This window comes from Electrophorus electricus, chromosome 7, assembly GCF_013358815.1.
Source record: "Electrophorus electricus isolate fEleEle1 chromosome 7, fEleEle1.pri, whole genome shotgun sequence".
Taxonomy (NCBI): Eukaryota; Metazoa; Chordata; class Actinopteri; order Gymnotiformes; family Gymnotidae; genus Electrophorus; species Electrophorus electricus.
The window spans coordinates 22,613,282-22,624,764 of NC_049541.1; the positions used below are offsets into that span (position 1 = coordinate 22,613,282).

An 11,483-nucleotide genomic window follows, 5' to 3' on the forward strand; every position below is an offset into this window, starting at 1 on the left:
CCGCTAGAGGTTGAGGGTGGCTTTGGTTATAGGGTTCGTGTGTTACTCGATTCCCAGAGGAGGGGCTCGAGGTTGCAATACCTTGTGGACTGGGAGGGTTACGGCCCTGAGGAGCAAAGCTGGTTACCTCCTCCCAGATACTGGACCCTGACCTAATCGCCTCCTTACACAGGGAGCACCCGTTGAAGCCCGCTCCTCGTCGGCCAGGCCGGCCGCTCTCAAGAAGGCTGGCGGAGTCTTCGGTGTGGGGGGGGATTCTGTCATAGTTGGCCAGTCTCCCAGCAGGAGGGACACGCCCACTCTAGTTCGGAATCATAACAAACACCTGCCTCGCTCCAAATCATCCACATACTGCTTATACTCACTTGTTCCTTGTTTGTTTCCCACTATTTTAACCCACATCCCTGCGGACTGTGCTGTGTATTAGCGGACTAAACCCAGACGTCTCATTACGGAATACCACACTATGTCCTACTATCATTGTTGTTTTCATTTTGTTGTTTTACTGCTTTTGTTTACTATGGGGAATAGAGCTATATTCTTCAGACACGCCTCTTGCTCCCTCTGTGTTGCCAGTGTCACATTAGGTTCAATTACTTCAGGTAGGATTTCATTAAGAAAGTGTGTGGGCAGTGATTCTAGTAAGCAAGTGGAGAATTTTGAGCATGAGATCAGAGATGTAAGTTCTAGCTCTTGGATAGGTATGAAGGATTCTAGAGTCCTATTTGGCTCGGTTGTTCTGGTAAGTGCCTTTCTATACTTCAGAAGGCTCTCGTTCCATGCAAGCTGGAAGACTACAAGCTTAGTGTGGCAGCATTCACATTCTATTTTTCTAGATTTTTGTCTTAAACAGAGCAACATCAGTGTGTGTGTGTGTGTGTGTGTGTGTGTGTGTGTGTGTTTGTATAAATATATATATGGTAAAATACAAAATATACACATGATAACGTAACATCATTTGTCCCTGTACTCTTCATGGTTTTTATTGTAATGATTGTGTCATTGAGCACTTACCAAACATGTATTTTTTTTCCTGAGTGTGGATCCTAGGCTGTGTGGATCTGTATGGACATACATGTGTTTTTTTCCCCCAGAGAGTGTTGGCATCACACCAGGAGATCCCCGCTGGGTCGGTGCATGGTGGCTGGGCTACCTCATCACAGGCACCATCACTCTCATTTCGGCTATGCCCTTTTGGTTCTTGCCCAAGTCTCTTCCAGAGGGACGAATGTCCAAGTACTCTCCTGAGAGGACACGCTTCATCAGGGGCTCCTCTAGTCTGGATCACAAGTACCAAGCAGATGACCCAGCCAACTTCATAGAAATGGCTAAAGGTTGATGGATAAAAGCATCAAAGCACCACAAAATGGCCCATATTCCTTTATTATATGAGCTGTGCTCTGATTGGCTGCTATGTATTGTGGGAAAAAAAAACCTTACATAAAACCAACTAAGTAAGAGGGCTGTAGACAGAATAGGCACAAATATGTAAAAGAGTTTGTTCTCAAGACATCAGATTTACAGACTTCCAGATTTAAAAATGGACTGTTTTTGCATCTTAGATTCCATATATGAACAGTATGAAATTTTTACGTATTAGAATATTCTTTCAGAGAGAATTTCAGTTTTCCATGATGGGGGCCTTTAAATCATCCAGCAAGTTTACTTTTTTGTTGTTTTCTTCTCCTTAAACATGTTTATGCTTTCTTCTGTGTCAGAACATTGGGAACTAAAAGACTTCTTTATGTTTTGCAGACTTTTTGCCATCTCTGAGATCTCTCCTGGCGAACCCTGTTTATTTTTTGTACCTTTGTGTTACGGTCGTGCAGTTTAACTCTTTAATAGGCATGGTGACCTACAAACCCAAATATATAGAGCAGCACTATGGGCAAACTTCTGCCAGAGCAAACTTCCTAATGGGTAAGTGTGTGTTGGAATTGTATATGTCAAGAGATGTTGTTACCAGGTAGCTTCAGATACTGTGAATAAAATTCAAATGTCCAAAAGTAGATATAAAACAGAAGCACTTGGATTAGAAAGAGGATTTTTTGACATAAGGATGTGTGAAATAAACTGGTGACCAGTGTTAACACATTAAGAAGTTTGGCAGCTCATGCAGGGATTAAAATTCAATGAGGACTTCATATTAGGGATTCAACAGGTATGTGGTAAGCTCATCCGACACCTTTTGTCCCAGTCCTCAGCACAACAGACATGGATATTTACTGCACTGTATGGAATTATTAACTATTAAATGTGTTTCAGCAATATGTTCCAATGCAAATATAATGCTGTTAAAAGTATTGTTTGGATATTTCATTTCAGGTATTTAGAGGACTTGGATTTGCAGAAGCACTACTATGACCATCTATTCAGCACTCACCACATAGCATTTATCTGCCACTTACTAATGTTGATGTTTTAGCATAAGCAAATTATATATCTCAATCTTAGTAATGTGGCTATATATGGCTCTAATGTGGCTCTCCTTTTTGTCAGCAGTGTGACACAGTGACCCTAACCTCACATTAGGGACAGCATTCTCTGGCTGGGTAGTGACTCAACACTTTTCTGAACGCTGGTTGTTTTAGGTGTGATGAACATCCCAGCGGTGGCCTTCGGGATGCTCTTGGGGGGAGTGCTCATGAAGAGGCTCAAGCTGAGCATCATGGGAGCAGCCAGGCTTGCGCTGGGAACCTCTCTCCTGGGCTACTTCCTGTCTCTGCTGTTCTTTGCTCTGGGCTGTGAGAATGCCAAAGTAGCTGGCATCACTGTGTCATATGCTGGGTATGATGAGGCTTAGTTTTGTGATAAAGTATCTTTCCTATAATGGCTTTCCTATAATGGCTTCAAGCATAAAATCCAAAACAATTACCAGAAAGTTTTGTTTGCTCCATTCTCTTAATAGTTTTGTGTGTGTGTGTGTGTTTGCATGTTTGTTTTATTTTGTTTGATAGGGATGTATAGGGTTATTTATTTAGGGTTTCTTTAAATTCTTTGAATGAAAACTTGGTGTGAATACACTCATCAAACCACAGGCTAAAATAAGCTTGTTTAAACTAAGAAAATAAATTATGGGCTTGTATGGTTTTGTTCTTTGTGTGTGTGTGTTGAACAGGATGGAGGGTGCCTCCTATGAGAAAAATCCTCTGTTTGTAAACTGTAATATAAACTGTGTGTGCTCACCCACGGAATGGGACCCTGTGTGTGATGTGGACGGTCTCACATATGTCTCACCCTGCCTGGCTGGGTGCCGCACATCTCGTGGCTCTGGGATGGACATGGTAAGTGGTGGAACAATGGCCTGTTTTTATTGTACTAACTCATCAGAGCTCAAAAGCCAGAATGTGTGGTTCCTGAAAGCACTGTACAGTCTGTCTGCTTTTGGCTTAAGTGTGAGCTTAAGCAGAAAGCAAACAGACTGACACTTCAGTTCACATTTAGTGTAGCTGTGTCACACAGGTGACCTCCACTAACCATACTGGACGAGAGCTCCCAACTTCACAAGATCCTCATCACCAGACTATTGAATCCACCTATTGCTCATTATCCTATCTGCATTTAACTATGCCTTTAACATTTGTCAGTCACTCTTTGTGAAAGTATTGTCATACTCTTAGTGCGTGCATACCAAGTGTTTCTATAGTTAGCTTTCATTCTCGTTGCTGCCCTGTTTTGTTTCATTCGAGGTTTTTGCCTTTGCCTGCTCCCTGTGATTTTGTTTGCCTGTCTCTTGTGCCTCTCTGGTTTTGACCTGGACTGTTTTTCATTGTTACTATGGATGTCAATTGGATTTGTCATCTTGTATTCTCTGGTTCTGACCCTCCTTCTGTTACGTAATATGACTACCCCATTGACAACATGTCACGATACGGCCCCTCCTTCCAGACGCCTCCGTTGTCTGTATGTGTGTGCGTGTGTGTTCGTTTGTCAGACCGCCCCCCCCCCGTCTCATACCTGTTTCTCATTCTCCATCGTTGTCATGCATGTATTTAAGGTCTTGTCTAAATGTTAGTTGTTGTCAGTGTTTAACCATACGATAGCCTGTGACCCTTGTTTTGTGGCGGAATAAATATATTTGTTTTACACGACTCGTCCCCGCATCCTGCTCTGCCTCCTCAATGTTACAGAAAGACTGATTGCCAAAGGATGCTAAGGAAGAAGAATAAGAAAAGGAAGAAGGGGAGGAAAACATGTAACCGCTCCTCCCCAATCCATGCGGGGAAACCCCCCATATTCTTGGGGAGGGTGTCCCTGGAAACCTTTGGTGGGACCCTGTGTATAGGCCAGAATCGGACTCCGTAGGGTCCTGTTATCCATACGAGGACTACTGGGAGGACTACATGGATTATGGAAGGAATGAGGAGTTCAGTGACATTAATCTGCGGTCGGATTCCGAGTCTGTAGGGAGGATCTAGTGAAGGAGGTGGAGGAGGTCCTCCATAGGGACCATTAGCGACACTGCAGACTACGAGGGAAACGAGCCTCCAGCACCCAAGGCACCATCCAAGGTTCCGCCCAGTGCGTGGCACTACGGAGCAAGTACGCTACCACCTGTGACTTTCAAAGAGGCATCGTCGTCATCCGAGGAAGACACTCCTCCCCCTAAGACAAACAGCCCTAAAGTGCATGCCCTTACACCTAAGCCTTGTAGGGGCAAGAAGGCAGCGGCACCGGTGCATGCCCCAGAAACAGGCAATACAGCTGATGCGCTTCCCGACACGCATGCGGCAATGCCTGAGCAGCTGCCACCCAAGCCGGTGAAGGCCCCAGCTGCTCGGACTCCAACCCAGCCAATGGCTGGAGGACAGGCTAGGGTTCCTGCTGGCTTCCCCAGACTTTTTCAATATCCATGGTGTAATTTTGTGCACATTATTGTACCTGTCCCTATCACAGTGAATGTTCCGATCACTTTGTCCCCCTTTGTGTCTGTGCCCATTCCCGTTAGTGTGTCCATTCCTGTGTCTGTTGTTGTGTTGGTCCCTGTCCTGCTCGCACTGGCCTGTGTTAGTCACTTGGTCCTCCGGCCTCGCCATTTGGCGTTGGTCTCAGGGCCATAGATCAACAGGCTGGCGCCAGGAGTCGCGCCTTTCGGGGGGAGCTGTTACAATATGCCCCTCCTCCCAGACACGTGTGTGCGTGTGTGTGTGTGGCTGAGTGTGTGTGTGCGTGTGTGTGTGCGAGCGTGCCTGTGTGTGTGTGTGTGTGTGTGTGTGTGTGCGTGCGTGCGTGCGTGTGTGTGCACGTGCATTTGTGTTCGTTTGTAGGATCACGTGACTCGCTCCCGCATCCTGCTCTGCCCCCCCATGTTACCCAATAAAGTAGCTTTAAAGGTCCGCAAGTGTCTGACTTCTGTGAGGTCACAAGAGTGTTAATTTAATTAAACACCATTTACACCTAATTATATTGTATTTTTCCCAACAGTTTAATACTGCATGAGTGTAGGGTTAGGGTTTAGGTAGGGTTGATGTAAGGCACTGAACTTTACATTTGAAAACAGACCCCATAGACATTAATGACTGTTTATTTACAAAGGAGTAGAAAATGTAAGCAGTTTTCCTAATTTTTAAAATAAAATTTATATAAATGTTATAGATATGTTATTTAAAGTTATAAATTATTAAATACAACACATTTTTCCGTGTTTGTGAAGACTAGGTCAATGTTCTTGTTCCTGCCTGTTGGTTTTATGCAACTGTGTAAAAACTATAATGTAGCACATTTATAATTTGTTTTACCTAATTTGGAACAATACAGTTCAGCATAGTTCACAAATTAATTGAAAAAAAATCACCCATGTTGTTCTGCATTTGCATATCTCCAGGTTTATGAGCAATGCACATGTGTGACCAAGGGAAACCAAACAGCCTATCCAGGTCAGTGTAGACACCACAGGGAGAGCTGCCAGCAAGTCTTCCCCTACTTCCTGGCTCTGTCTGTCCTCACTTCCTTCATTATCTCTCTGGGTGGAACCCCAGGATACATGCTGCTCATAAGGTGAGTCAAACCCTGGCAATAATTAAAACATTGTGCTTCTTTGAATGTATGACTTCTATATAACTTTCCCATTACTGTTGTATATTTCTCTGCTCATGTTCAGGTCACTTCTCATTTAAGTTCCAGGAATAGCCAAGTGTACTTTTAGAACCTAATTTTTAACACTCTAGCATAAATTGAATTCATCACCATCTCAGCCATCACTATCCCATGATTCAAAATCATCCGAACACTCTTCACAATTTTATGTGAGTGAAAAAGTGGGTGTTTATTTGCTCCAGATCCAGGTCAGCTGACTCTCCTGGCATATAGAGCCTCCTTAGTGCTAAATAAGACATTGTTGTTTGGGCTGCTAAAACTTAATGTACATGTGTCTCCTAGAAAAAAAAGCTTCTTTATCCTGAACAACATTGCTTAATGAAGGTGAAGCGCTAACAGAAGAGTACTCAGTCTTTATCCTTACGTTTTCTCTTTCACTGTACCGCAGATGCATCAAACCAGAGCTGAAGTCCTTAGCTTTAGGATTTCACACCCTGACAACACGTACTCTAGGTATTATGATCTCAACTACTTTTGATTGTTCTATTAAACATGGGAAAATCGTGTATTTTTGGTGACAATGTTGAATTGATATACTTAATTACTTTATGTAGTAAGAATATGACTGTTATTTATAATGCAACCACTACATGCATACGTGCCATTTAACAGCTGGCATCCCTGCTCCTATATACTTTGGGGCGATCATCGACACCACATGTCTGAAATGGGGCCATAAGCGGTGTGGGGGAAAAGGAGCATGTAGAATCTACAACACGGCTGCTTACAGGTAACATTCTTACACAAATATGTCACTTACAGGCTCCCTGCGGTATGAAATGAGCATGTTAATAGTTGGTTTTACAATGATTTAAGTGAAGGACACACCAAACTGACACTGACTAAAAAACGAACGCCCACTGCAAGGAACTGATGAGCTTTCTGTCAGCTCACTGCAGCCCTCGCCTGCGTTTGTTTACACTCAAACACACCAAACAGACTACATCTGATGAACGGCATGCATTTATATACTGCACCTGCACAAGAGAAAATAACTCAAAAAATACTGCTTTCCAAAGGTGCAGTATTCTTATAACGAGTACGCTGAGTTTGAGTGACTCTTCTTATAAAGAAGTACAATGAGTTCTGCGATCTGAGTGACTCCCACCTCTTCTTGAACTCTTTCCTTCCATAAAATTGCATATGGTAATGTGAAGGTAATGGCAAATGTTCTACCTGTTCTCTAGATAGGTGGCACAACAAAACTTAAAAATTCAGTGTTAGCCTAGTACACTGCCTTGGTAGAAAGATATCACTTCAATTACATGGAGATTCACCTTCCTGTTGAGTTTAGCTTCAACCATCATTTAAGGCACATAATCTTGCGTTATTAAAATTCTTATCAGCTGGAACAGAGGCTGGTTAGAGCAGGAATGTTTGTAGTTAGGTGGGTGTCCCAGATATGATTCGTGACCAATAAACTAGACCTGCTGTACTTCCTCTCAGGTTAGCATATCTGGGCTTAACGCTGGGCCTGCGGACAGCCTCCTTCTTCCTGTGTGCACTGGGTCTGCTGGTGTTACAGCGGCATATCAAGAGGCAAGAGAGTGGCGCAGTGTTCAATGGCAACACTGGAAGCACAGTGGCAGAGCTGCAGGTTCTCAGAAAAGAGGAGAGCAACAGTTCCCACTCAGACCAGTCCCCTCAGATCTCAGACTATGATCCTGAGCGGGAAACACACCTCTGAGACATTGACTTGTGAAGCAACTATACAGGGAACCATCTGGCTTTGTTAATTATATTTATTTTTCATAGATGATAAAAAAATATATTTCAACTAGAAGATGTAAATTATACAATTATACCTTATATATTGCAATTATACTTTGAAAGTAGGTGGTATTTTATTTTTCAAAAAATGTAGCAAAGCTTTTTTTGGCCGGGGGGGGGGGGGGGGGGGGGGGTTAACTGTTTTAATGAAGTAGTCAGTTATAACTACTGGAAAATAAGAATAAGGTATTTGTTACAAAATAGCAAATCTAAGTTATTTTAATGTCCTGGATCTCCCTGAAATTACTGTAATGATTCATCACAATCCTATATTTACAGTTATTACTTTTTAAAAACATATGTGCACAAAGAGACCTAAAATAAATCTACCACATCACTGTGTGGTAAGCTCTACCACTAAGGTTATGTTCACACTGCAGATAAAAGTAACTCAGATCCATTGTATTGCCTAAATCTGATTTACTGCACAAATCCAATTACAATATATTTTATATATGACCTATATCCAATATTAGTGATAATAAACCAGGCACCAGGACTGAGCCACATGACACACTCATCCAGATGTAACTGAAATCATGGTGATTTGTGCTGGAGGCCAGGTGCAAATTCAGCAACAAATCAGAATGAGGAAGAAGAGCCAGAGAGGGTGGAAATGTTGATTATGGCTTTGTGGAGTCATGGCAGCTATTTCAGTGAAGAATATATGAATGCACCTTGCCTTCCTGCCAGAATAAAATTGTGACATGTCTGATTTGACCATTCAGACAGCAGTCTTATACCAGGAATCAAATATGTATCATATTTCAGTACCACATATAAATGTCCCAAATCAGAATTGAAAATGTCACATTCAATTTGTTTTTTGTTGTTCATGTGGCAAATGTGTATCATATTGTACAGATTAAAAGGTAGGATTTGGACCACTTTTACCAGCAGTGTGTTTGCAGGTTTGAAGTTTGTAGCAAATACCTATGAGCTGTCTGTTGTATGTGTCAGGAAGACTGAGTGATGTGCTTTTTCATTATTCCGCCCAGCTCCATTTGTCAGAGGGTTTCGCTACCCCTACAGACTAGCAAACTTGATCAAATAGGTATGCATCATCCATCACAGCTGATATAATGTGCAACTGCATGTGTGGTATGTGTGATGTAAAATGTGTCTCATTATATGTGGCATGTATTTGCATCAGTATGTGTGAGCACTCATTTTTATAAATTGTCAATATCTGATGAATTGTCAATATTGGTATTCTCTCAGGTTGCTTACTCCACTGATGAAAATTTTCAAATAATTTTATATAAATGTAAATTCAGTCACTTTAGAAAAGTGGCTTGTTCTTCGATGTGTAGGTGAATTCTTAGTTGTTCATTTTGGGCAACTGAAGCTTAAAATAAATAAAACAAATGGCATTTATAATATATTATGTATATATGAATATATGTATATATGAATTATGTGTATATGAATATATGAAGCTTGTATATAGTTTCATTCACTGGTTTATTTTTTTTAAATGTATATCCTTAATTGAATGTGAAAAACAGCTTTTCTGCCAGATATTCCAGGGACTAAGGAATTGTTCACAATAGAAGTCCAAGGAAATCCAGCACATCAACCACAATTTAACAAATAACAGCAAAACAAGATTCCCAATAAAACAGGTCAGAGAAGGATACAAAGAACACTACAGCTTCTCCTAATGCAGTCATCAGGAAAATATATACACTACACCCACTACAGATACTGTAGTTCAATTATTTACATTTCCATTAAAAGTGCTTATAGCATTTTAGTACTTAATAATATAGATAATCCATTTTTAAGGTATATCAATAAGTTTTTTCTCTGCTACAATGCAAAAGGTCACTATATTCACTATCAAGTCTTCAAAAAAATTTTTTTTCACTTTGCTGAGCAGAAAGTGGAAAGTTTTATCACATACAAACTTATTATTCTCTAAAATCCTATGACATAACAGAACCTACCCCCCAATATGAACACTCAGGTTACTTAAAGTTTGGGTTAAAAAGAGTTACAACAGAGCTACCTCAAAGAAAAATCATAATGTATGTAATTTGCACTAAACAAGATTGTTAAATTGCTCTAGATATCAAAGATCAGCAACCATATATCAGCTGACATACCAAACTTGTGTGTAATTTACCTACCTCCACAGTACAGGAAAATATTTCCAAGAATGGTTCAAATGGGTTTAACTGAATCAGAGCATTTACCATTGTATGGAAATGGTTTCACTGTGATGTTTTCACTTATTTATCTTTTGTAGCTGTATGTGTAGTTATCATTTCTAATTAAAGTTTCTAAAAAATAAAAATTTAAAAACTCACAGCCTTGAAATTGCTGTTTATTACCTTACAATTCAGTTTTAAACAAACAAACAACAAAATAAAATCAACCAAAAACAAATCTGCACCTTTAAAACATTAAGAGAAATGGGGCAGGGGTACAATAAGCAAAATCTTTTTGATTTAATTTCACTTTGACAAAGACAGGCATTACTGCTCCTGAATGGTTCCACTGGGACAATACAAGAATATAACAGGCCTCAACAGCCTCCGTGTAAATATATTCTACCCAACATTATGGATTTTTACCTAATAGAATTTACATTTACTTAAATTAGTACAAAACAACTGTGCACATTCCACCTAGTAATCTACCATATTTAAAAATTATGAAACGTTCAACACATATTTATTCTCATTCATCATCAGTGCAGGCTGCTACAGAGTATCTAAAGCTATAACATGAAATTAACATTCATACCTCTAACAGTATCCTGAATTTCTGCACAAGCAAAAAACTTGGATGGATAAGGGCAGGTGACTTTGCAGCACAGATATTCTGTCAATACACCTGCTTGGTAACATGCAGTGCTTTGGACTGAAGCAAACCCAGGAGGGAAGGTGGCTTAGTGCCATGGTGTGTCTTGGCAGTGTCCTGAATGTGAAGCTCTTTTCCTATTGGAGCAAATCATTTTGTCTCACATGCCTTTCTTACCCTCATTCTCCATCTGATTCTATAGTAGGTATACAGAAAATATTGGGGTCACTAACAGGCAATGTGAGTGTTCAGGACTTTACAAACTATTAACATATTATCATATCTGTGATTTTTACACATCATCTGAATTATGTAAATTATGTAAAATATGCATCTCCTACAGCTGCTTATGAAAATGTTTCTTACTTGTAGTTTCTGGTGCTCTTGAAGTAAACGGTCATACTCTTTGGTCAGAGACTCTGTCTGTTTCTTCATGACCTGGACTTCTGAGCTGGACTTTGTCAGAGCTGCAAAGAGTGAAATGCTGTTATGCTAATTCCCTGTTGATACCTTGATGTCTAAAAACAATCTACCTACTATACGTTCACAGTATGTGGCTATGTGCCAGACATAAATCAACTCTTAAAAAAGAGAGAAACCAAAGGTTTTTAAATTTACTGAATGCAAATTTATCATAGGCAATTATGATTAATCTCATATTCTGAGAGACCTGAAAATACAAGATGTCCCTCATAAGGACTAAACATGTTTTAGGGAAATGTGTTTTAGACAAGTGGTTCATAGTTAGCTGTTGTTACCCACCTTCAGCAGAAACTCTAAGCTCCTCTCTGAGTTTCTTCACTTCTTTT

General features: G+C 40.5%; 2 protein-coding genes across 3 annotated transcripts in view; one reads left to right on the plus strand and one right to left on the minus strand.

Moving 5' to 3' along the window:
• Positions 1-7,876, plus strand: part of slco1c1 (solute carrier organic anion transporter family, member 1C1) — a 28,669-nt gene extending 20,793 nt beyond the window's left edge. The window contains exons 9-16 of the mRNA XM_027025621.2: positions 1,095-1,334; positions 1,756-1,920; positions 2,592-2,787; positions 3,119-3,284; positions 5,825-5,997; positions 6,485-6,549; positions 6,709-6,826; positions 7,543-7,876. Of these exons, the coding sequence (XP_026881422.1) occupies positions 1,095-1,334; positions 1,756-1,920; positions 2,592-2,787; positions 3,119-3,284; positions 5,825-5,997; positions 6,485-6,549; positions 6,709-6,826; positions 7,543-7,783 (1,364 nt within the window). The 3' untranslated portion in view covers positions 7,784-7,876. The remainder of the gene's footprint in view (positions 1-1,094; positions 1,335-1,755; positions 1,921-2,591; positions 2,788-3,118; positions 3,285-5,824; positions 5,998-6,484; positions 6,550-6,708; positions 6,827-7,542) is intronic.
• A 1,440-nt stretch (positions 7,877-9,316) lies between these two features.
• LOC113587106 (tRNA-dihydrouridine(20a/20b) synthase [NAD(P)+]-like) overlaps positions 9,317-11,483 on the minus strand; it is a 12,518-nt gene continuing 10,351 nt past the window's right edge. For both annotated transcript variants that reach the window (XM_035528373.1, XM_035528372.1), the window contains 3 exons: positions 11,437-11,483; positions 11,041-11,141; positions 9,317-10,870 (listed from right to left, as the gene is read on the minus strand). The exon at positions 11,437-11,483 is cut by the window's right edge and continues 56 nt beyond it. In XM_035528373.1, the coding sequence (XP_035384266.1) occupies positions 10,835-10,870; positions 11,041-11,141; positions 11,437-11,483 (184 nt within the window). In that variant the 3' untranslated portion in view covers positions 9,317-10,834. The remainder of the gene's footprint in view (positions 10,871-11,040; positions 11,142-11,436) is intronic.